Genomic DNA, 26,716 nt, shown 5'->3' on the forward strand with positions numbered 1-26,716 from the left:
TGTGTTTGGATGGAATGATCAGTCCTGGAGTCTGATCTGTGATTTAAATGGTCCTCGTTATGTCAGGCACAATAAAATAAAAACATCCATCTCCTCCTCCTCCTCTGTCTCTAACAGAGCAGCAGTGTATGTGGACTGTCCTGCTGGCACTCTGTCCTTCTACAGAGTCTCCTCTGACACTCTGATCCACCTCCACACCTTCAACACCACATTCACTCAAACTCTTTATCCTGGGTTTATGTTCTGGTCTCCTGGTTCCTCAGTGTCCCTGTGCTGAGTGGAGTGTAAAGAGTGTCTCCTGTTACAGAAACACTCTGACTGTTGAACAGATAGTTCAGTCTGTACATGTCTGTCTCTTTCACTCACAAACACGTTTTCAGATTCATGGATTCAATCAGTTGATGTTTGAAACTCTTCTAAATGATTCCTTGTAAACTTCTTCCTCTTCAGTCACAAACAAACAGGAAGTGATGTCACATGTGTTCCTGTCCACACAGCAGAATGAGTCTATTGCTGACAGTGATGTACAAACAGAGTGAGCATTTCTGAGGCCCAAAATAAACTGAGTAGTTCACTGAATGAACAATGGACTGTGAGCTCAGTTCCTTCATCATTAGTATGGATTATATATGTATATGTATTATATTAGTATCATATATATCAGGTGCTGCTGCTTTCAGTCATTGTGCAAATGTGCTGTTTGTAAGCTTGTAAAGCTGCAGTCAGCTGAGACTGAAGAAGTCACCTGATCAGTGAGCAAATGTTTCTGAAAACGTCCAGATGAACAGAATCAACCTTTTGGGATCAGCCAGCAATGCAGCATCATTGTTGTTCAGCTTCAGAGGTTTGCAGGAATGAACTGATGACCAGAAACAGCTGCAAAGTCCAAGAAAATACCAGCTGGAGTTCAGCTGCATTTGAAGAAGTCAAAGAAAAGTAAGGATGGCAAAGGGCGACGTTTCCTTCCAAAGAGCTGCAAACATGGTCGACGCCTCATTAGAAGAATCATCTGGACATTTGTGAGGAACTCTAACCAAGAAAGCAACGTCACACAGATCCAACGGACAGTTTCCATGACTGCAAGTGTTGAGTGGAAAAATGCTACGTTGCATTATTGCATCCTCTCACCACAGGAGGCGCTGTTGGCACCACTGATTGATGATCAGCTGTTCTCTGATGATCTGATTGATACTGTGAATAACGGGACTCACTGAACTCTGTGACACAGTGAAGATTACAGAGTTTAACTTCAACATCTGACTGACGTCACACAGACAGAAGGATGAACCAGTGAGGCACAGAACACAGTTACTGGAGATACTGGATCAGCTCCATGTGAACCTCTGATGGAGAAGCTGCTGAGCCAGAGAAACATCAGGACATGACAGCAGCTGCACTTATCTAACAACATGTAGCAGAGCTGATCTATGTTAGAGGATCTATCACAGCAGCTGAAGCCAAAGTCCAACACTGGATACCAGCTGAGCCTGTGCTGAGTGTAGTGTTACAGGAAAAGGGCAGAAACACTGGTAGCTCCCAGTGATGCTGACTGGGGCACAGAGCTGAATGATGCAGCATCAGGACACTGTTTCAGTCTGACTGACAGAGAAACCTGTAGCTGTATCTACATGTGAGGCAGAGGCCACACAAGCAGCTTTCTATGTTTCACAGTGACTGAGATCTTCAGTGGGGGTGGACATGCTCCTGTACAGACCTCTGAGGAGAACCAAGGTGCAGTCAAAGAGTCCAGTCTGTCCTCACAGATGTGAACATGTGCTTTCATCAGGTCTGCTGTCAGCTAGCAGGCTCACATCAGAATCACTGTTCCTGAAAAACACAGTCTGTGTGACATCATCAGTCAGCTGATGGTCCCAGATCTGAATGGTTTCTGTCTCTACTGAGGAAGTCAGAGAATATCACTGAGGTGTGGATCAGGTCTGAGTGAGCTGTGGAGGGACAGCTTTAAACAGTCCACAGGTCTCACGTCCTGCTCAGTCTGGTAGCAGATACCTCGTATTGTTCCAGATGTGCTGACATCAGCAGCAGCACAGCTGTGTGATACCATGAATCTCAGTTATTGATCCAACACACAGTAAATACAAAGATCAGGATTTCTGAGAGTAATCATTATGAGTCTGAACACATGATCACTGAATGTTAGTCTCCACAATAATAAGCTAACACAAGCAAACACAGCTTTCAGCTCTTATTTTGAAACTGGCTTATTTAGAGAGCTGTGATGTGAGCGTGCCTGGCTCTGAGGCACTTGGGTCAGCCTCTGTTGTTTAGAAGTGTTACAGACTGTGAATGACACAGACCTGTCAGTTTCCATGTTTGTCTGTAACACAGCTCAGGGGCTCCATGCTGAACGCATCCATCCAGTGTTATTGATCCAGGACTGATACCAGCATTGGGATCAATACTACAACACACAATCACATGTGTCCACGTGATGTGTTTGACCAGCTTTATTCATTAATGATCAATCAGCTTATTTACTGCATCTGAGTCCAGCTTCATTTAAATGATCCAACCATGAAAATGACATCAGTCCTACAGAAGCACTTCATGCTAACAGGAAGTCATTTATTAAGGTGGAATAACACAGAGACACAACCACTCACAGCTAACCTGACCCCACTAACTGCATGTGTTTGGACTGTGGGAGGAAGCCGGAGTACCGGAGAGGACGCACACAAACACGGGAGAACATGAAGCTCTGAAACAAAGATGGTGGATTTCACCTCAGGACCAGGCAGGGTTACGGGGGTCATGACCCCCCAATAATAGATCCAGCTACACTGAAACTGTCAATTTCATTTACTTTTACTGTTTTAAAGCTATCAGGCTGCTTTGTGGCTCACTCAATACTAAACTAAGATACTTTCAGTGTGAATCATTTGCAGGAACACAGGCAGGATTTAAAGTGCAGAACTTTACAGTCTCTGTCTCAAAGTTGGTCTGAACATGCTAACAGCTCTTTGTTTTTTTCAGTTTTCACTGGTTTGATGTAATGAAAGAAATTTTAAAGAAGCAGACGATTGTTGTTATTTTAGTTCTATAGTTTCATAAATCGTGGTGTGGATCTAAGTCAACATTCAGAATAAATAAGATAATCGTGTCTACACCCATCTGGACCAGCCGGCGAGCACTGTGAGGGTCATGTTTTTTGACTTTTCCAGTGCTTTCAACACCATCAGGCCGACCCTCCTGGGTGATAAGTTAGCAGCGATGCAGGTGGATGCTTCTCTGGTGTCCTGGATTGTTGATTACCTGACAGGAAGACCACAATATGTACGTCTCCCACAGTGTGTGTCTGACAAGGTGATTAGCAACACAGGGGCACCACAGGGGACTGTCCTCTCCCCCTTCCTCTTCACCCTCTACACCACAGACTTCAGCCACTGCACAGAGACCTGCCATCTTCAGAAGTTTTCTGATGACTCTGCGGTGGTTGGATGCATCAGCAGGGATGATGAGACAGAGTACCGGGCTGTGGTCGACTCCTTTGTCACGTGGTGTGAGCAGAATCATCTGCAGCTCAACGTGGCAAAGACCAAGGAACTGATCGTGGACTTCAGGACGACCAGGAAACACTTGACCCCTGTTTCAATCCAGGGGGTCAGTGTTGACATTGTGGAGGACTATAAATACCTTGGAGTACACATTGACAATAAACTGGACTGGGCTAAAAACACCACAGCACTTTACAGGAAGGGCCAGAGTCGTCTCTATTTTTTGAGGCGACTGAGGTCCTTCAACATCTGCCAGAAAATGCTGAGGATTTTCTATGAGTCTGTGGTGGCCAGTGCGATCCTCTATGCTGTTGCATGCTGGGGGAGCAGGCTGAGGGTCGCAGATGCCAACAGACTTAATAAACTGATCCGTAAGGCCAGCAATGTTGTGGGGATGGAGCTGGACTCCCTCAAGGTGGTGTCGGAGAGGCGGATGCTGTCCAAGATAAAGACAATGTTGGATAACACCTCCCACCCACTCCATGACATGCTGGTCAGTCACAGGAGCTCGTTCAGTGAGAGACTGAGATTACCGAAAAGCACCACTGAACGACACAGGAAATCATTCCTGCCTGTGGCCATCTCCCTGTACAACGCATCCACTTAACACACTGTTTGCTGCTACAGCTACACATGTTTCTTTTCCAACTATTTATTTATAAGTGACTTATGTATGTATGTATGTATATATATGTATATATTGTACTATTCTTAGTTAGCGTATTGTCTGTCTTGTCTTAATGTTGGTTTAAAATGGAGCACTGTAACAAAAAATAATTTCCCCCAGGGATCAATAAAGTATTCTGATTCTGATTCTGATAATACAGCACTTTGATGGTTGCCTTTGTATTTTCCCAGCAGTGCTCAGGTTGGTTCTCGGCTACATTTACATACAGATGTTAATGTGTTCAGCAGCTGGACTCATCTGAGGAAGGAACATTGGAAAGGTGCTCAGTGCACAACTGCATCACTAATTTTATGTAAGACCCTGTGTTTTATTGTATTTATATATTTGTAACATTTGACTCAAACACTTTTGGGAAGGATGAAAATGTTTTCAGGAGGAAGTTTTTCCTTCTGTCCGACTGCAGTACACACAACACTGCGTCTCCCCCCATTATCACACTTCCTCAGGCTGCTGATGAGCGCCCCCTGGTGTCAGTGTTGATGACGTCATGCACAGTGAAACATAAACGGTGTCTGTTAATAAAAAATCATGTGTCCATTTTCATGTTTGCATCATGTTTCTGTAAAATCATCAGCTGTTTCTGAACCTTCTTCATTGTTTGACTCATTTCAACAGCTGTGAGCTGTGATGGAGTCAGAGCAGCTTCATCACTGATGTTCAGGTGAAGCTGAACTTAATAAACTGTAGAAATGATCAGGATTCAGGCTGGATGTGTAAAACACTTCTGTGTGAGGTCGCAGTGCTTCATATGTGTGTGTGGGCTGAAGCACACACGTGTGAGTCCTCAGAGGTTTCACACACATCACTGCACACACTTATAATCCTAGTTTAAGCTTGTGGATCATATCGGACACATCAGCAGCTCTTTGGAGACAAAGATTTGAGATTTAAGATGAGTCATAGTCTTTCTATCCATGGTAGCTTCCACTGCTGAGGCTCGGGAAACATGAAGAGGATAATTAAGAGCAAGCATCAGCTCTGTCTCATCTAACTACACAGTATTATGATCATGCACTTATGTCTCAAACTAAGACACAATGAGACAAAATGAGTTCTGTGAGTCTTTAGATTATCAGTAAATTCTGGTGACAGTTTGACGCTCAGTGGAGCCATTTTTGGTTTGTGATGAGTGTTTTGTGAGCTTCTGTTTTGTGAATCGCTCTTTGTAATTTAGAAGATGGTGCAGAAATGTGCGCGCCCTTATCTGAGAGGACACGGAGAGAGTGTCGCAGACTCGAGGTGAGGAGATAAACCTCGGAGCTGGACGGCCTGCACGTTACCCATGTGCATCTTTTCAGTGACATCAAGTGAACCCATAATAAGCATTTCTATGTCTTAGACATCATGTCCATTTCTAATGAGAGATTATTTTTAAATGAGGGAAACCTGGTCTAACAACACGCTTACAACAGAGCTAAAGGTTCACCACAGTGAGACGGTGGGACTCTGATAAGAACTGAAACACTGTGTATGAACAGCTGAGACAAAACTATATATAAACACTCATTTATTCCAGTTTAGTTTACAATGATTTTAAAGTAATGTGGAACGATTCATGTTCATGAGCTGTTACAAACACAACTATTGATTTGTCTATATATGGTCGGACTACAAGGCTCGTGTTGAGGCTCTTGGAATAATGTGTGAATTACAGCAAGAAATGATGGTTTTCCATTTTACCAAAGTGGAATAAAATCACCACAGCAAAGAAATCATGTTATTGTCTGCAGCTAAAATATATGGTGAACATGGTTTTATAATAATGTGCAAACACAACCTCACTCTGCTCTATACGAGGAGCCAACCACAGCTGTCCGGGTCTTCATCCACCACCTCCACCATCTTTGCTCATCATCATTCACTTAATTGCTGATTGGTTTAAATCAAACTCCATTACAGGTTCAACTCCATTATATAACAGCATGTTGACTTTGGATCTGGTGTGCAGTGCCACCTTAAAAATGAGGAAACTAAGAGATTACAAAAAAAGAAGTGGAGGAGTTAAAGAGCTGCAGCAGATTAACAGTTTCTGACAGTCATGTGCTAGAAATAGGACGATTAGATGAGCTGAGGGATCCATCTACTGCTCAGTGAAGCCTCATCAGAAACAGTCTCAGTGGAAGGATGGCTCTATTGTTAAGGAAGGACACAGGCAGAAAGACTGGCGTCTGTCACACAGGAACTGGACTGAAAATCAGCTGCACATATTCATCAGTATGTGCAAACATATTATAGGTGTGGAATTCAGGACAGTACCATCAGAAGTTGATCCACTGTGCAAATGTCTGATTGGCAGTGGCTTCATTTTTCACTATGAACAAACTGCTAATGCAGCATCACAGGACGTCAGCCATGGATTGGCCTCCCCAGACCTCAACATTACTGAAACATCTTAACAGAGGATGGAAACAAAGGGAACCAACATCCAAGAAAAGAGCTGCTGCTGAAAACTTCCTCACAGAAAACACAAACAAGCTTGACTAAGAGACTCCAGGCTGTGCTGAATTATAAAGGTGGACTGACCTCCAGGGTCCTTAGTATCATATAAGCTCAGTTTGTGTCTTATATACTTTCCATTTATATAACAAAATATATAGAAAGGAGGGTGGTTTAAGATGTGTGTAGAGTTTTATTCATTATCTTTAGACAAACAAAGAAAGCACCATCCATTCGTCTCCAGTCTGTATGAAAAACAGGGGAAAGGTCAAATTAAAACTTTGAAATTCCTTTCACAATAAATCCATAAATAAACAAAATAAATCACAGAAAAGTGTTTAAACCCACTTTTCCATGAAGCTGTCAATAGGAAATGTTCCAGTAAACATGTCTGTGTTTCTGCTGTTTTCCTTTCATGCGTCCACAGCTGACAGGTAACCCTATTGGAGTCGCCATAGTGACGGGTGGCGTCTCAGCTTCAGCGTGTTGATGGGCACAGCCATGGTTACCACAGCTGGAGTTGGTATACGGCGAGCTGTGAGAGGACAGAGATGGAGAACGCACATTTAACTCTTTAACAGGAGATACGTTACGACTAACAGACGACTGCTGTCTACATGATGTCTTTGCAGCCCTTATGCTACATGTTACACAACTTTTCTTCATGCCAACAAGACTGAGGTGCCACATAGTCGACACACACAGCTGATTATGATGCATGTGTTACTATTGCTATGTTCACATCATCTGCTTGGCTTTATCACTGAAAGCCTGGAGATCCTCTGACGTGTGCATGGCTGATGTGAAGTATGATTAGTCCTACATGACATCAACAACAGAGGCAATGAAAGCTTTGTTGTTAACAGGTTGTAGGTAAAGTCAAATGTCTACTTCTACACTTGTGTTGGGTAAAGTTCTTCTCACTGCAGCAGATTTATATCTGTGCTTTCACAGGGCGTGATGTGGAGCTCAGCGCTGAGGTGCAGGTCTCCTTGGAGACGGCATCCTGGCTGAAATATTATCATGCTTCCAAAACATTTCAGCTTTTATTTTGAAAGAAACAAGACTTGAAAACGAATCCCCTTCTTCCTCTTTGTCTTTGTTCTTCAGAGGAGTGTCACCTGGACAAACTCAGGGCTGTTCTAGAGCCTTTCTTATTATTTGACTCCATAGAAATAAAACTGAATGGAATCAAACAAAAACTCCCAAACAGCTAAAACACTTTGCTTTATTCTCTTTTTTAACAAATACGTTGAAGTCCATCCACAACAACACAGCTGAGATCTCCTTTGTAATCAAGTGTTTACATCCTTTGTACAGATCTGCATACAAAACAATCATTTACGTCCCACAGAAGTCTAGTTACACGTAACTATACAAGAACTGGTGAATAACAGAAACATAAGACACATGATCACAGGTGATAACAAAAAGAGAAAGAATTCATGTGTTAGTGATGTTTTTCAGCCCTGATGGCTCATGTTGGAGAAACAAGCTGAGGTACGTGGAAAGTTCACACACACAAGTGGGCGTGAGCGCACACACACAGAGAGAAACACAACTGAAGCATCTGTTTGCTGTTTCTGCTTTCATCATCTCTGCTGCTGTGTCAGGCTGGGGTCTCTCAGTGACGTGGTTGAGGTGAAGTATGACGAGTATCCCTGATTCAGTCCATCGAGACAAAGGGCAAAGAAAGCTGTTGTTAACAAACTCTATGGTGATGTGGCATTTAGCTCTGACTCTACGCTCTGCTGAATCCTTTGAACCTGCTGATCAGTAAAGCTCTACGTGCTGCAGCAGATTGACCTCATCTGTGTTCACAGGTGTGGACCTCAGCGCTGAGGTGCAGGAGACTTTCATTCAGTTCTCCCTGCAAACAGCATCCAGCCTGGAAATACTGTCATCTTTCCCACAAATGGTGCTCTTATCTCAGAGAAGAAGTCTGATGTAAATAACTGCAATCAACAGTGATGTTCTGCACAGATCACTTTTCCATTTTGCTCTCTAGATGAGTCCCAGCTGCCTGACCTTGTGTCCAGGTGATCGTCTCACTGAGGAGCTTTTGTTCTGAAAATCTCACGTCCATCACCTGTTTCCTTTTTACTATCTCTGCTCTTTCTTTATTCACAATGCTCATAATATCACACAATTATATTCATCACCTGCATGTTTTTATCCAGCTGCTGTTAGAACCAAACAAATAAAAAGGATGAAAAGCCTGAAATCCTTTGATTTATTACATTTGAAACAAATATGAGAGCATCCCTAACAGCACAGCTGAGACCTTTGTTTTAATCAAGCCTTTGTATCGACACACTTGTAAAGATTCATATACAAAACATAATAGAATAAATCAATATAAAATACACATAATCACAAAAATGCAGCCATGTTGTGAGTTTGCATCTAAAACATGCATGTTTCCCTTTGTACAGGCAGATTTACAGCAGACAAAGCAACACGCTGATCGACTTTGACCGCTGCAAAAACAAAATACCCACCAAGTCTGAAGTCGATCAGAGGAACTGTTGACAGACTGACAGACATACAGATGCTTGATTCATTAGTGCGATTAAATGTTCTTCTTTAGCAGCATCACTTCATGTGTTTGTGTTCCAGGAATAAAGGTCTGTTTAAACTGGACGTCTCCTCAGCATCACTCGTGCTGTCATGGTTTCAAAGCTGTGCAGAAAGAATCTGAGGGATGATACAGAGGTGACCAAAGTTACAAACATCCAGCTGTGCTGCAAATGTTTGCAGAGCTCCAAACTCTTTGGCTTTCTGCAGAGCAAGTATGGAAGAAGCACCTGAGCTAACTTCAGTTTAGACGATATGAGGAAAAATGTTGCTTCCCAAAGTTTCCTACAAGTATCCAGTTTATATTTAGAGAAGCGAAGGCTCTTTATCCTGACAACTACTCCCTGGTGGATCCCTGTCCTGTGACAGCAGCAAAGACTGTGTATCAGTATCATCAAAGCCACTTCAATAACCAGTGTTTAAAGCTCTCTAGCAGATGGACTTCAGTGGCAGCAGCCTCTGTCTGCTGTGTACAGAAGGTTCTCTGATGAAGCACACAGCAGATGCTGCACTACAACAGCAGCAGCAGCTCAGCTTCAGTTTGGTTCGACGCCCTTTTTGACCTGTGAAACAGCAGAAAATGAAACATTTCAACACCCGTTTGTTAGCGTGAGCTATTCTGCTGTTTTTCATCATTTCACAGGTGAAATAAAATCACATTTACTTCCTGTAGGAGTGATCGTGTCCAGCCTGACTGAGACCATGTGCTCCATCCTGCACAGGTAATAAACCTCTGACATGAAGGGCTGTCAAGTAGTTTTAGACAAATGGGGGTAAAAGAGACGTTAAAAGCTTAAAGAGAAACTACATTTTCTAAGAACTGTCTGACGTTCACCTCTCACACAGTGGATACGATTCTGCCGCTGCAGGAATAATCTTTGTGGTTATGAAACTGTCCGTGTGTTTGCAGAAAATGTCACATGTTCAAAGCCATCCCAGCACCTGGGGTTTGTATAAGTGCAGCTGTTGGTGGGGAGATAGTCTCACTCTTCTATATAAAGAGTCAGCAGGCAGCAGATCTTCATCTGTGATCTCCTCCATCATCACGTCTTCACTCTTCAGCAGCTATGGCTTCACTTCGTGCCCTTCTGGGAGTGGTGCTGTGCTCCTCATGGTTTCTGCTTCTGCCTCAGGCCGACTTTGATTTACAGAGTCATCCATAATATTTTTTATTTTTTATTTTACTGCCCATCTATTTTCATACAAATGTCTCCGTCTTATGGAAAAGGGGTGGAGCTTATCCAACGAGGACAGGCAGGGCCCCCCCAGACAGTTTAGCAGTCTATACAGGAGGCTGACCTTTGCAACATGTACTTCTATAATGACTTCACCATTTAGGTTATTTGGTTATGTTTCACCCTGGATTTTGTGTGATAATATTTATTTTGTCCACTGATTTAAAAACAACAAACTATATGAATATAAAACAGAGTGAACAACAAAACATCAGCTTTGGAAACTTTGATGTAAAATTCTGCAGTTGTTTTCTCAGATATAGCATAAATCAAACTAACATACATCAGTGTGTTATTAATGTGCACACACACACACACACACACACACACACACACACACACACACACACCCACACACACACACACACACACACACACACACACACACACGTGTTACAATAAACAGCTCTTATGCTTCTGTATGATTCTCAGTGCTTTCCATTTGCGTGTCCACAGGTTGCTGTAAGTGGTGCTTGACTGCAGTTTGCTCTCATTTCAAGTGGTTTGCTGTCACAAAGCCAACAGGAAGTCCGGCCATGGTTGAGCCAACTGAAGATGGGTTGAAGGTGGCGTCCTCGTTTCCTCTGTGAGTGCGAGAGGACAGACAAAGCAAACACCGTTTGGACAGCATTAAAATATTTACACTGATGATTAATGTTGTGTCTTTGCACCTGTAGCGATACATGTTGGAAAATGGAGACTTTAGCCACCAAGACTGACGTGCCTGGAAACTTCCCTGTGAGTACGCCCACAAAGACAGGAAACAGTTTAGCCACCGCGGTTAATCCTCCATCATCATCATCCAGTATTTTTCACATCTTTTCTTCTGCTGTTTCCCTTGTTGTCAGTCACGGGGTTTGTGACTGAAATGCGTGTGGTCGACGGGAAGCCTGACGAGTACGGCCTGAATCATTCCATCAACACCGGACGGAGTGAAACCTTTGTTGAAAACAGATTATATGGTAACGTTGCATTTAGCTTCAGTAAACTGTGAAGTTACAGCAGCAGATTTACATCACGTGGCTTCACAGGAAGTAGTCTGGACCTCAGCGCTGAGGTTCAAGCAGCTCTGCTTGCAGACGGCATCCTTCCTGAAAATGTTCTTCATCTTCCTAAAACCAGAACTTTTACATTGGTGCTGAAGTTCTATATAAAAACAGCCTGAAATACAAAGTGATGTTGTGCACTGATTACCTCACACTTTCCATGTTTCCTTCTACAGAGGAGTGTCCGCCTGAGTGTTTTGTCTGATCTGTTGTTGATCGTCTCATTGACACTGCATGCAGATCTGACACCAGGGCTGGACTGGGACAAAAAATGGTCCCGGGCATTTTGACTGGAGACCGGCCCCCCAGGTATTAAAGGAAAAACCATGAAGCCTTTGAATAGAGGTGAGACATGATCATTGCTGATTACTGATGACAGATTTAGATATGTTTTCATAAACCTTTCATTTGCCACATCAATAAACAGCACGGCAGGGCAAAATATGTTTTCTAACATGGCAACCTTTAAAAAGTGAAAGGAGACAGAAAGACAGGTGAGAAAGAATCAAACTGACTTTTTGATGCATTTTACACACAGTACTGGTGCAGTATCTAGAAAATGTGGGAAACACTGGCATCATATGCAGTACTTACTTCTGAAGAAATTATGATGGGACCCTAAAAAATGACTATGTACAATAATGGATTTCTATACATTTTACATCAGATGGAAACGTTTGTTGTAAGATTCAGATAATTATTTATTAAAAGTGAGACATTTTAAATGAGAACAAGAAAGAAAAGTATTTCTTTGTGCCCCCCTCTCCCTGTTAATGCCCTACCTGCCCCCCTGGCAACACTTTGCTAGACCCGCCCCTGCACAGTTACCAGCTGTCAGCTACACAAAAAGGATCCTGGTGTTATTTGTCTCTCAGAAACAGTTCATAACTTCAACTCATTTTTGTTTTGTCATGTTTTGTTCTTTACATTGTCTTTCTTCTATATAATTGTTGAACATTTAATAAATATGTCTACAAAAAGATTTTAAAAATCAGACATTTCACACAGACACCCAAATGATTTCTGACTGATGAAGGGGGCTGAAGGTGCCCTGCTCTTGCCCAGCTTCTGCTGCTCTCTCCCTGCTCACTGTCAGCAGCTGGCAGCCTCGGTCCTGCCTGAGACTCTTCATCTATCAGTGCCAAAGAATATGGGAAATAGCAACGCACAACATGCACATTACAAAACAAGCACATGAATCAGCATTACATTCATTAGTGAAGTGCTGACGTTCGTTCCTAAACTTTGGGCCTTAATTAACATCACTGTGAACTAATGTTTGCTTTGCTTCTTAACCAGTGAAGCAGCGAGGGGCTTTCTGAGGTTCCTGCTCGTAAATGCCCAAAATGAGTCGAGTATTTCTCTGCAACTACAAACTCTGTTTTCATCAGAGGTGTAAATATTACAGCACTGTGTCAGAGTCACTGAGGCTGGAACACAGAAAAAGGAAGTAGATGTATTTATTTTTAGACTTTATTGCCTGGAACCACTTTAAAAATACGCTTTGGGTCACAATTAAGTGCAGAAAACCAGGAATCCACATATGAACATTATCTGTGCAGAGATTTATGCTTCTGAAGGTAAACAGTGAAAACTTGCAGCACTAAATGCACAGATAGCCAGGCGTTTCACATTTTGGGACCATCTGCCAGTTTTCATTTCTTAGGTATTGAAGAGCAGAAATGATTGAATTTTATTTACATGCTTAAAAATGTTTGCTTTTGAATATTATTTGAAGAATTACCCACACACTCAGGCACTGTGGGCCTGTTTCCCTTTGCACAACCGAGTGTTGGAAACAGGCCTTTTCTCTTTAAACTCTGAGGGGCTGTAACTTTGGCTTATATTGGCAGATTTGCATGATTGACCCTCTTTTTAAAATAGTTTTAGCCAAGAGAATCAAGCTAACATCACTGTTTTTACGTCAGCTCACGTCACACGAGCTGTTTCAAGAAAAGTCCTCCTGTCACACAGCAATGCCTACATGAATCACACCACTCTGCTTAAATAATAATAATAATGTTTAGTGAAGCAGGTGAAGCAAAGGGCTGCTTTTAATAGGCTGGGAGACCCAGGTGTGCTGCTTTAGCTGCTGAGCCTCTCATGCTAGCCTCCATCTATAAGCTGGGATCACAGGAGCACTGCAGTCCTGACTAGATCAAGGATTGTTATTCATGCAGGTGACAAAAGTTTACATTCACAGAGTCATAGGATTGAGCCTGGTTTGAAAAGCAGCTGTTTAATGCAGCTGCTTAGAGTTCACACACAGTAGAAGAATCAGACTTGAGTCACATTTCAAACACTGGAAAAATACTCAGCAAGTAACAATGAAAACAGCACAGACTCAGTATATCCTGTTCAGTCCTGTGTTTGATATGAATGTGCTGTTCAGAGAGGATCTCATGTCCTCTTTTACAAAGCCTTTGTTTCATGATGTTTGTGTATAAATGAATGTAGGTGTGTTTCTAAGTGTGAAGGAGCCCTGGGAGAAAAGACTGAAGCTTGTGCCAAAGAACAAACAGGAAAGAAAGATCAGCATTAATGAAGACGAGCACAGAAGGAGCCCAAGCACGTGTTGCTTTTTCAGATTTCTCTAAAAGTGTGTGTTCATTTGTTCCATCCTTCACAACAAACAACAGCTGACAGACACACATGCACTCTGTGTCACTTCACAGGGGCTGATGAAAGTGGACACAGTAAAGGGAGAGCTGGACCTGCTCTACACATCCTGCACTCTGTTAACAGACTTTATTCTGCAGCATCAACAGATAAAAATATATGAAGATATAGAAACGTTTAACATTGTGACTGTTCACATTAGTGAAGCTGTTACTTTGCTGCCAGGTGGGAAAAGAAGCCTAAAGCTGAGTCTGATTAAACATCTGCTGCACCAGAGAGTTTCATGGCCCTGCTTTATCCTGTGCTTGCTGACCACCTCGTCCTGAAACCTCTTCATCATCCTCACAGTGTGTGAAGAAAGAGGGAAGCAGGTGGAAACCATCTGTGCTGCTGTGTTCACTTGTGTATGTGCGTCTATGGTCATATCTAATGTGTACCTACAGACAAACACAAACACAAACACCTGGCATTGCACAAGAGTCTCTATGGAGCAACCTGCAGATGTCAGAGATGTGATTAGAGGGTAAAGTGGACTAGTGAGAGCATCTATGTTGTTGTTGTCTGCTGGGGGACAGCATCAGCTCCAGAGATGCATCAGGATCAGCAAACTAATCTGCAAGGCTGCAAGTGTCACTGAAGGAGTTTGAGTCAGTGAGGGACTCAAACTCACACAGCTGGTCAAGAAGGCTCAGCAGCTGCTGTATTTCCTGAGGAGGCTGAGGAAATTTGGTATGTTGGCCAAGATCCTCAGCAGGTTCTACAGCTGCACTGTGGAGAGCAGCCTGACAGCTGCATCACTGCATGGTACGGCAGCACTACTGCAAACCGCAAACGCCTGCAGAGAGTGATAACAACTGTGGAGAAGATCATCAGGACCCCGCTGCCCTCTCTGCAGAGCAGCTACCATCACAGAGTCCAGAGGAGAGACACACCTCTGCCCTCGAGACGAAGGTTCAGAAGTGTGAAATGTAGAACATCCAGACTCAACAACTCCATCTTCCCCACTGCTATCAGACTCCTGAACAGCTGACCGACCTCAAACTGCAGTTTGCACATCAGGTCACTTTGCACACTAAGTTCATTTTGCACATTAAACTCCATGTACATCCATGTACATCGACATCTGCAGACCACAAGTGTCTTCAGTTACTTATTTGTACTTATTTGCAGTTATTTATCTTTTTATTTTATTTTTTTAAGTTATTTTTTATCCTTATTTTATCTTTTTATTTATTCTTATCTTGTTCTTTTAACCATTATCTAACTTGGCATTGTGCACGGTGTGTTTAGATTCAGTTTAAATTCAGGGACATGGAGCCCCTGTTGATCCTCTACCTAATCACACGAGCCACGGTGTGAGAACGGGTGTGGGTCTCAATCAGCCAAGGTTTTGGGTGAACCCATTGTGAGATCTAGCCCCACCCCATCATGTGATTTCCTGTGATCAAATGTCCCAGGATGTAAGTGGCCGTTAAGACGTCCATGTCCCTCTTCAAGCAACTTAAAGAAGTCCAGACGCTTTTCTTTCCAAGCTCCTTCGACAACATCATTCATAGAACAGCTTCCAGCTTCTTTTGCTCGGCTACAGTTTGGATGGATTTGCATTTAAAGATGCAACAAGACTAAAATGGTTAGGGTCAGGAGGTCAAAGGTCAGAGCTCCTGTGGGTCTGAGGGCGGCCTCACGCTGGAGAAGGATGAAGGAGTCTGACCTGAGCCAGTGTTTGACATGAACACATCAGCACTGCTGTCAGTGAGCCTAACGACAGCCGTTAGCATCATTTCAGTGTTTCAGTCATAAAAACACTTCCTGTCTCTGTGGTGGTTACAGTGACATCATGCAGTTTGTGCTTTGACCTCCAGAGGGCGACAAATCAGCACAGACAGAGAGCTCCATTCAAACTTTGCTGCCATCAGGAATAATTCTTCAAATATAATCATCAGTGTTTGAGCAGCTATGATATCAGGGACAATCTAGACATGTGTGACAATACTGAACATGTCACATGACACACCTCAAACATCATGTGATCCACTCTCAGTCTGCACTTTCATTCATGACTTCAACAGGTTGAAATGAGCTTTGAAGAAACATTCAGTGAAATAAATCTTTCATGGATTCATGTGAGCAGCAGATGAACTTTGTACCAACAACATCTTCAATAACAGAGTCTGAATGAAGCTCAGGTGTTGATGCTGCTCACTGATTGGACGCTTGGTTTCAGCTCTGCTCTCAGTCTTTACTGCACAGGTGAAGGTAGAAAGTGTGACTGGATCTATAGACTGGAAACAGAGAAACATGCTGAACATTTGAAGCTTTGCAGCAGAAATGTTCATGTTACAAATACAGCAGAGCTGATCTGGGATCAGTGTGTTCACACCTGCAGCTACAACAAGGTTTCATGTCTCCACACGTCAGCATGTGAACTTTACTCTGACTCAGTCTGAGCAGTCAGACGGCATATTTTTAAAGTTAACACATCAGCACACACAGAGCTGAGCCCCTCCCACCTGTGCTGAGTTTCAGGTGGAGCCCCGCCTCCTTCCAGGAAGCAGCTCACCTGTGTGTCCGTGTTTAGTGTCCAGGTGTGGAGTGGAGCTTGTTGTTGGTGTGAAGAAACTGTAAGTTTGCTTTGTTTCCTCCTTTAACAGTTTGTCTTTAGGAACTTTACTGTTTGTTCAGCTCGTGTTTGATTTCTTCACACAACAAACTGTGTGTGTTTGTATTTCCGGTCTCTCCATTAAAGTCAGTGTGTAATGTTTCCTGGCTAACATCAGCTGTGTGCAGCTTAGTTCAGCACAAATCTGCCGCTCCATAGTTCACGGTAACGGACTCACAGCTGGACCAACGAGGCCGAGTGTGTCCGCCACTCTGAGCTACGTTCGTGTTTGTGTACTTGTAGTTTGTACTTTGAGTTCACTCAGAGCCCACAGAGGACGCAGCGTACGTGATGACGTCACAGCCCTTTACCTCCTTTACTGTCACTGTGATTAATATTTACACACGAGACACCTGCAGAGCTCTGACGCTAAGCTAGCACACAGCATGCTAACGCTAAGCTAACGCTAAGCTAACACTAAGCTAGTCAAGAACCCAGAGTGAGTTAAAGCTGAGTAAACACTGACCCCAGACCAGCACCGTGATAAAGTGAGCTGCTGCTGCTGAACTTGAACAGGTAACAAAGTGATGAGCAGTCAGGCTGCAGGTTTCTACCTGTTCATGTTTCTACAGTAGAATCACTTTGAAGTGTCTTTGTGCTGTTTCATCTTTGATTTGTGTTCATAAACTAGAGCTGGGCGATAGAACGATAACGATATGTATCGCGATATAACTTTTACTCGATAGAGAAATTAAGCTATCGCGATAGACCTCGCCGCTCTTGTCCTCAAAAAAAAAAAAAAAAAAAAAGGTCAGCCAATCCAAATTAAGTAGCGCAGAGCCGAACCAATCACAGCCGCAGCGTCACGTCACGTGACTTGTTACGTACAGCACAAGTGCCAAGCCGCACGTGTGTTTGTTTGGGAAGCAGCCAGCGCATAATGGAGGAAATGAGTGTGCCGACTAGAAAAATCAACCGAGCGTGACCGAAGAGAAAACAGATGATGGTTCCAATACCGGAGAGATTGTCGAACGGAAGAGCCATAGAAGTTCCGTAGTGTGAAGGTATTTCGGCTATTTCAAGTCTGACAAAAACAGAGTAGCGTGCACTGTAAATTGTGCCGAAAGCAAGTCTGGAAATACAATAAACTGGTGCATGCGTCACACTGTGCGCCACGTTATTGTTTTGGTGAAATGAATTTCTACAATACTGTTAATTCTACTCTCTGCAGTGTTTAAATGCTTACATATACACACAGTTACTGTCCGTCCACACATACGACTCGGTTCTGCTTCTATGCCCCAGCTTTGTTTACTTTTTCCCACCGAGGCTTCTAGACTTCTGATTGGCCAACATTTCTGCACGGTTAGGAATCTAGCGCCACCTGCTGCTTTGGCATGTTCATAGCAGCGTTTTCCTTCATTTCTGCCTTTATGTGTGGACGGGATTATTTTTTAAAACGAAAACGGAAAATCTCCGTTTTCAAAAATACCCGTGTACGTGTGGACGTAGCCTCAGTCTCTGACTGGAAGCGCTAATTCGTCATTCGGCTTTTGTCAGACTAAAGTAACTGTTAAAACTGTTTGAAAAGCTCAGCTATACAACAAGGAGAGATTGAGAATTTCCTTTTAGTTCTCAGTTTATTTGATATTGACAAAAGTTAGTCAGTTTTGTCTGTTCTTCTGTAAAACAAACTAAGATTTATTTTTAGAATTAATATTTTGTTTCTAAGTGGAATTGACAATTTAGTCTGTTTTGTTTGTTCTATTTTGAAACTTAAACGCTTTAGTGGCTGCCTTTTGTGTAGTTTGCAATATTTGCCTTTATTTATCTGAAAAAGTCTCATGTTCCTTAAGTACATCTACCCTGTTGAACTTATTATGGGAAATAAATATTTAAATCAAAACAAGCTGCTGATTATTTCACATTTTACTTGTGAGCAACGGCACATTTAAATCTTACAAATATAGTTATTTGGCTTATATCGTGATAGATATCGTTATCGCCTGAAATGAAAAAAACATCGTGATATGAAAAAATCTCATATCGCCCAGCTCTACTTTAAAGGTGATCGTTTAGGACTTCAGCAATAATACAGACAGCAATGTAGTTAGCAGTAAAACAGCTTTATTGGGAATTAACTTAAAAAACAAACAAACATCTGTCTCCTATTTTCTGTCACACAGGAAAGAAGCATCAATATCTGATGAGAAGACTTATTTATTTCTTTTTGGGGTTTTTTCAACAGGAGAAGAATATCTAACAAGTTGATTTGTTCACATCTTAATTTTTAAGTGACATGTGCATTTTGAGTTTATACACTCTTTATATAAGGCAACAGTTTCCTTTTGCAGTATTTTTGTGTGGAGTGTTTTTCTATTTCTTAACAAAAAGGGAACAAAGGTGTTTAAGTTCACCTAGGATGATTTGTCTTAACTTTCACATGGTCTTACTGAGGTGATGTGAATTGAAACATGCATTTTTTTTTGGCGGTGAGGGAGGGATGTGCTGGAAAAGTTTGAAAAGGGACCTTGAAAGTGCTTAAGAAGTGCTTGAATTTGACCCTGAAAAAGGCATATGAACCCTGATCATTATCATTAGCCTGTGTAAGTCCTGAGTGTCCTCCAGTTCAGTGTCTTTGTCAGTCCCACATGTGTCGTTTCTGTTCAGCTGGTCTTCCAGTCAGTCATCCATCTCAGACTCTGTCATTCTGTCATAAACACCAGCCTTCACCACCTGTGAGTCCTGCGTTTGGGTCCTCTCTTCTCCACATCCACACTGCGATGCTGTGACATATACAGTACATAAAATCAAAATTCACGTTTTATGCAACTAAAGTGTTTCATTATGTAGGCTACAGAACATAATTCAGTTATAGACGATATATGAAACATGTATACTTACTGCATTTGAATCATTTAAACCATATGTGATATAAACACCTGCACGTGTGTTTGAAAAAACAAACGCTTTGATTTTGACACCCCAAGAAAATCTTCCTAGATCTGCACGTGTTCAGAGTAAGAGCCGAATAAACAGCAGCAGAAGCTGATTGATGAACAGCTGAATGACATATCAGCTGTAGCTGCAGCATCTGCACAGAGTTTGATTGGCTAACGCTGATTTGTTTGTTTTTTTAAACAGGACAGCAGAGAGAGAGAGGAGGAGATGAAGAGTGCAGCAGATTGATGAGACAGTGAAGAAGAGGTGAGCATCTGACAGAGCAGAGCCAGTTTAAAGGAGCCTCACAAGCTCACACATGACAGCTTCATCAACATGGAGCTCTGAGTGTTTATTAAAGGATCATTGGACGCTCTGACACAGCTGACTGCAGCCTTTAGCTGTGAGCACACAGTGTCTCACATTTACATTCACTTCCCTGTCAAACTCAATAACTTTAAACAGCTGCTGTTATCAGGTGAAGATAGCAAAGCTTTCAGGGCTGAGCCCCAGTGTTTCAGGATAATGGCCCCAGAGACCACAGTCACATATGTGGGGAAGGATTTTAAGTTTAAAACTTCCTTTAAGCACTAACAGCAGAGACGCACAAAGTCGCAGACAGGGAACAAAGTATTTTAGGTTTGTATTGTCAGATTATTTAATCATTATACTGAACAAATATGTGAAAAAGTAAAAACCTCTATTATGATGAGGTTATCACTACATTCACATGTCGTCGATGTGTTCTTTCACACAGATCAGTTTCAGTGTGTGTGGCCCGTACACTAAACCATGACACAAATTCATATGATGTGACACCCAGACTGTGTTCACTGTTTCTTTTGGTAAAATCATCTTCTCGTGTTTTTATGGAAAGATGATGGAAGAACCTAAAGAACAGCCAGCCAAAGCAGCTCCATCAGCAGGTAGGAGATCAGTGCTTTGTATGATGAGACGTATGGATGTATAGACTTCAGGCAGATTCTTTTTTTGTAACTGTGATAAGTACATAAAATTCACGAGTTGTAACCTGTCCTAATCTTTGCCTTAATCTTTCTGTGGGACATTAATATAACATGAGAACTTCCAGTCTAAGGAGTTTGGCAGAGAAACAACTGGACCTTTTTGTACTTTGAACCCACATATGAGGTTAAAACGATGCCACCTTAAAATGAAACTGAAGAAATATTGAAACTGAAACAAATGTATTGAAAGTGAAATGATAGTGAAAAAACATAAATATAGAAATTTAAAGAAAAACTCACTGTTCATGTGGTTTTCACACTTACATCGTTTTTTTCCACGTACAGTTATTTTTTCAGCTTCAATTAGTTGGCACTGCTTCGGCATCTGAGGGTGCGCTTGAAGGGCGGGGCTTCAGAGCCACATATATGAGCCACATATGTTTGCGCACATTATATTGCTGACCAGTGACTGTAGAAATCATGGACGACCTAATATCTGCAGCAGCCGCAGTCATGAAGAAACTTGCGTATCTCTGAACGGCACATAGAGCGGGGACGCTGAGAGGAGGTCCAGCGTTTACCGACTGTTTCAAACTGACAGACTCAGGTGTTCTTCAGTGTCTGCCTGACAGAAGGACCTGAGAGCCGCCACAATATTTTTGGTAAGTGAAAGGTGTTTGTAAGCTAATCTGTAGCTAACATCCTTAGCTAGCTAGCTAAGATGGGCACTCGGCTATCGGCAAAACTTGTTTTGTAAAGTTTGTTTAGCTAACCCGTGCAGGTGAACGAAATGAGCAGAAACGCACCGGGCTGCTCAGTCAGTAACTAACCACAGTTACTGTACTTTTATTATGAGTATTACACTGTAAGAGCAACAGGCTGCACTCTGCTGCAGCTCCTGTGCAGAGCTGATTATTCAATATGTGCAAACAGCAGCATGTTTTCACTCTTTTGCCACATCTGTAAGGATATTAACACATATTTTAAAAAAGGCTTGCACTTCAGTAACCCCTCATTAATCATTAATTACAGATTAAATAGCAAAGCCTAATATTTATGTACTCAAACCAAATACTTCTGCTTGGCAGCTTAAGTTAAAATGTGTGTTTCATTTTTCCTCGGATTACATTTTTAGCACTGACTCTGTGTATTGTTTTTACTAAGTTTGTTTCAAATATTCAGGTTAAATAAAACAGTCTGAATCATTCTTATTGAGGTAAGTTCACAAAGTTACATGTGCAGTACAGCTTACATCCTTTGAGAGGGAAAAAAGCATTAATATTTGTTATGATACCTCTGTATGTTGGTGACCACGGTGCAGCAGCAGACTGAACCAGGACTGAAACCTGCTCCGTCTGCTCATGTATGCAGATTCACATTCACAAAGCACCAACAACTCAAAGGTTAACATTATATTGGAAAATCTGTTGGTATATACGGCTTTAAGAAATAAACAGCTCGTATGTGAGCAGAGCTGAAGAACTAAAGAAATGTAAGAGAAGAACTTCAGATCCTGGGTGTGTGAGGACAGAAGGATCAGCTCTATTTCAGATTTGAGATAAACTTTATATTTCAGTTTGTGATGGTTCTGTTCTCTTTGTGATTACAGGAGCTGCCCTCAGATTCAGACCTCAACACCACCCAGTGACAGCAGACAGATCATCCAACATGTTCACATGTTAACTGCAGAATGAACTGATGCAAACAGTACAAAGGTTAAAGCACCACATGTGCTGTAGTGAAAGCTGCAGCTGTTTTATTGATAAAAACAAAGTCAAAAGGATTAATCACCCATGTATCATATGAATGTTGGGTTTTTCTCTGTATCTGTTATTGTACGATCTACTGTACAATATAAAGCACCTTCAGGTGACTGTTGTTGTGATTTGGCGCTATATGAATAAAATTGAATTAAATTGAAATGTAACTGTGTCACTATATATCAGCATTAACAGGACCTCAGCTTGGTGTTTCACAAAGCTGCTGATCTCAGACCTGCACAGCTTCCGTTTTAAACACTGAATGTACTCAGCTGCATGAAGAGCACGTTTGAGTTTCTCTGACACAATTAAATAAAAACTGATGAAGGTCAAAGGTCGTCACTTGTATGTCGAACTACAGACTTGTCATCTGGAATTCTTTCACAGTTTGCAAATTTGCAAATAGTGTGTTATTTACCATTAAGTGATTCAGAGTCATTCATACCAGAGTAACCAGAGAGGATAATATATTTTTAAATATATAACTATCCACAGGACTGAATATAATATCTCTAAGTAAAAGTCCAGAGACTCTGAGGATTATCCAAGTATTTATAACATTACACAAAGCAAAGTTCTCCATCACACAACGCTCAAAAAGAGATTTCTAAGCCGAGTATGCATCATTCTCGGACTCCTCTCATACTGCCAATAAACTCTTGACTAAAACCAGCAGGTTTAGGAACAGCTTCTTCCCCACAGCTGTCACCCTACTGAACTCAGTCCCCGCTGAGCCTTTCCATCCACTCACCTAACCCTTCTACACTCCTCCTCCCAGTGACCATGATCCTTTCATTATCAACATTCACCACGTTGGTTACTGCTGTAGTTTTAGGACACTGACATGGTGTAGTCTCTGTTATAGTGCCTACACTGTTATAGTCTGTTCAGAGAGCTACGCTTCCACTACTGTAGATATTTTCATAGCACTCTGTAGATCTGTTTACCTCACAGTGCTTCATCTTTATATATGTATATTTGTTCATAGTATACCTGTATACTTGCCCGTCTGCAGAGGTGGGTAGTAACGAGTTACATTTACTCCGTTATATTTACTTGAGTAAGTTTTTGGAAAAAAAATTTACTTTTAAAGTACCCTTTTTGCACGATACTTTTTACTTTTACTTGAGTACATTTGTGAAGAAGAAACGGTACTTTTACTCTGCTACATTTCCAAAATTTGACTCGTTACTTTTTAAAAAATAATTAGTTTAACACATTAGATAACATGCCGCCAGTGGAGTTTCCGGTAACTTTTTTACCAATCAGATGTGGCCATGCAGTCACATGACCAGCTTGAAACTGTGGCGGGCAGAGCGGCCCAAGCGTTTCAAAGTAGCGGACACACGGAAAGAAGACACACATGAAAACATGGCAAAGCCAGTTGTCTACGCTAGAGCTGAAGAGGATGAACAGCATTTTCCTCACATACAAAGAATGTTTCGCTTAAAGGCAAGGCAAGGCAAATTTATTTGTATAGCACAATTCAACAACAAGGTGATTCAAAGTGCTTTACAGAGACATTAGAAACAAAAACAAATAAAAAGCATGATTTAAAATTGATTAAAACAAGCAAACAAACAAACAAACAAACAAAACAGTATATAAAATCAAAACAGATAAAATCAGAACAGTAGATAAAATCAGTAGTTAATGTAAGTTTTGAAATTTATGCTTAAAAGTGTGGATTTGGTGCTTTATTCAAATGCAGCTGAGAACAGGTGAGTCTTCAACCTGGATTTAAATAAACTGTGTTTCAGCTGATCTGAGGCTTTCTGGGAGTTTGTTCCAGATATAAGGAGCATAAAAGCTGAATGCAGCTTCTCCGTGTCTGGTTCTGACTCTGGGAACTGATAAAAGACCGGATCCAGATGACCTGAGGGATCTGGAAGGTTCATACTGGGTCAGGAGGTCACTGATGTATTTTGGTCCTAAACCATTCAGAGCTTTATAGACCAGCATCAGAACTTTAAAGTCTATCCTCTGACGGACAGGCAGCCAGTGTAAAGACCTCAGAGCTGGACTGATGTGGTCCACTTTTTTGGTCTTAGTGAGGACTCGAGCAGCAGAGTTCTGAATGAGCTGTAGTTGTCTGACTGATTTTTTTTAGGTAGACCTGTAAAGATGCTGTTACAGTAATCAAGCCTACTAAAGATGAATGCATGGACTAGTTTTTCCAGGTCCTGTTGAGACATCAGATCTTTTATCCTTGAAATATTCTTGAGGTGATAGTAAGCTGACTTTGTTATTGTCTTAATGTGTTTTTCTAAGTTTAGGTCTGCATCCATCACTACACCCAAATTTCTCGCCTGGTTTGTGGTTTTTAGATGTATAGATTGAAGTTCTCTGGTGACCTGTAATCGCTTTTCTTTGGCGCCAAAGACTATTACCTCAGTTTTGTTTTTGTTTAGCTGGAGAAAATTGTACGGGGCCTTGGTCTCCTGGTGACATTGTGATATATATTTGTGTGTCATCTGCATAGCTACGACAGTTTATTTTGTTGTTCTTTATAATCTGTGCCAGTGGGAGCATGTAAATGTTAAACAGAAAGGGTCCCAAGATGGAACCTTGGGGAACTCCACATGTGATACTTGTCTGCTCAGATGTGAAGTTACCTATTGATACAAAGTATTTCCTGTTTTCTAAGTATGTTTTGAACCAGTTTAGTACAGTTCCTGAAAGACCTGCCCAGTTCTCCAGTCGTTTGAGTAATATGTTGTGGTCAACTGTATCAAATGCTGCACTGAGATCCAGTAAAACTAAAACTGACATTTTTCCACTGTCTGTATTCAGACATATGTCATTAAACACTTTGGTCAGAGCGGTTTCAGTGCTGTGGTTCTGTCTAAAACCTGACTGGAAGGCATCGTAGTAGTTATTCTGTTTTAAGAAGTAACTGAGCTGTTGAGAAACTGCTTTTTCAATGATCTTACTTAAAAATGAGAGATTTGAGATCGGCCTGTAGTTGTTCATTTGTGTCTTGTCAAGATTGTCCTTTTTCAGTATAGGTTTGATTACAGCAGTTTTTAGTGATTCTGGAAACACACCTGATAATAAAGAAAAGTTGACGATCTGTAACAGGTCTGACTCTAAAGTCTTTGAGACCTTTTTGAAAAAACTTGTTGGCAGGACATCTAAACAGCAGGAGGAGGAGTTCAGTTGACCTAAGATGTCCTCCAGGTCTTTGCTGTTAATAGGTTGAAACTGTTTCATGGTGTTTAAACAGTTTTTTGGTGGACACAGTACATATCCTGGATCTGCTGTTGATGTACCAATTGCTTGTCTAATTTTTTGGATTTTTTCTGTGAAGAATTTGGCAAAGTCATTGCAGGCCATGGTCGAATGAAGTTCAGCTGCCACTGACACAGGAGGGTTTGTTAGCCTGTCAACTGTAGAAAATAAGACCCGAGCATTATGGCTGTTTTTAGTGATGATGTCAGAGAAGTAGGACCTCCTTGCACTCCTCAGTTGTAAATTAAAATTGTGAAGTTTCTCTTTATAGATGTCATAGTGAACCTGCTCAGCTTTCCTACACTCTCTTTTTTCATTTTTCACCAGTGTGGAGTTTCTCCATGGAGACTTTTTCCTTCCAGAGATAACCTTCACCTTAATGGGAGCAATAGTGTCCATTACATTTAACATGTTAGCATTGAAGCTATTGACGAGCTCATTGACTGACCCTCTGGACAGGTCAGGTGTTAATGGGAAGACCTGGTAAAAAATTGCACTACTGTGTTCAGTTATACACCGTTTTGTGATCACTGTTGTTGATATATTTGTGTGGGCTGAGATTTTACTTTCAAAGAAAACACAGTAATGATCAGACAGGCCCACATCAGACACAGTAACCTTTGAAATGCTCAGGCCTTTGGAGATCAGTAGGTCAAGAGTGTGTCCTCTATTATGTGTGGCCTCTGTTACATGCTGAGTCAGCCCAAAGTTGCCCAGAGTGTTACTCAGGTCTTTAGTCCCTTTGTCCTGAGGGTTGTCCACATGGATGTTAAAATCCCCAACAATAATTACACAGTCGAAATCAACACAGATCACAGACAGCAGTTCACTGAGGTCATTAAAAAAGTCTGTGCAGTATTTGGGAGGCCTGTAAACATTAAGAAACACAACTTTGGATGGGGCCTTCAGCTGTAAAGCCACATATTCAAAAGACTGAAAACTTCCAGGAGATAGCTGCTTACATTGAAATGATTCATTAAATAAGACAGCAACCCCTCCTCCTCTCCTGCTCACCCTGGCCTCACTGATAAAACTGTAGTTAGGAGGGGTCGTCTCGATGAGAACAGCTCCACTGTTACTTTGGTCCAACCAAGTTTCAGTTAAA

The 26,716-nt window shown here is 41.7% G+C and overlaps 2 protein-coding genes across 3 annotated transcripts in view; both read left to right on the forward strand.

Annotated features, from left to right (window-relative positions):
* Positions 1 to 26,716, forward strand: part of LOC146640604 (protein NLRC3-like) — an 83,488-nt gene that overhangs the window by 23,727 nt on the left and 33,045 nt on the right. For both annotated transcript variants that reach the window (XR_014909981.1, XM_085399918.1), the window contains exons 2-3: positions 19,860 to 19,921; positions 20,528 to 20,581. Coding sequence is in view for 1 of the 2 variants with exons in the window: in XM_085399918.1 (XP_085256044.1) it covers positions 20,533 to 20,581 (49 nt within the window). In the remaining variant the exon portion in view is untranslated. The remainder of the gene's footprint in view (positions 1 to 19,859; positions 19,922 to 20,527; positions 20,582 to 26,716) is intronic.
* Positions 16,087 to 26,716, forward strand: part of LOC146640606 (NLR family CARD domain-containing protein 3-like) — a 248,787-nt gene continuing 238,157 nt past the window's right edge. Inside the window, exon 1 of the mRNA XM_085399923.1 lies at positions 16,087 to 16,737. The gene's annotated coding sequence lies outside the window, so the exon portion shown is untranslated. The remainder of the gene's footprint in view (positions 16,738 to 26,716) is intronic.

The sequence above is a fragment of the Rhamphochromis longiceps genome, unplaced genomic scaffold (genome assembly GCF_057381845.1).
Source record: "Rhamphochromis longiceps isolate RC_006_pf unplaced genomic scaffold, R_longiceps_female_GT1.1 unmapped_scaffold_4, whole genome shotgun sequence".
NCBI lineage: Eukaryota > Metazoa > Chordata > Actinopteri > Cichliformes > Cichlidae > Rhamphochromis > Rhamphochromis longiceps.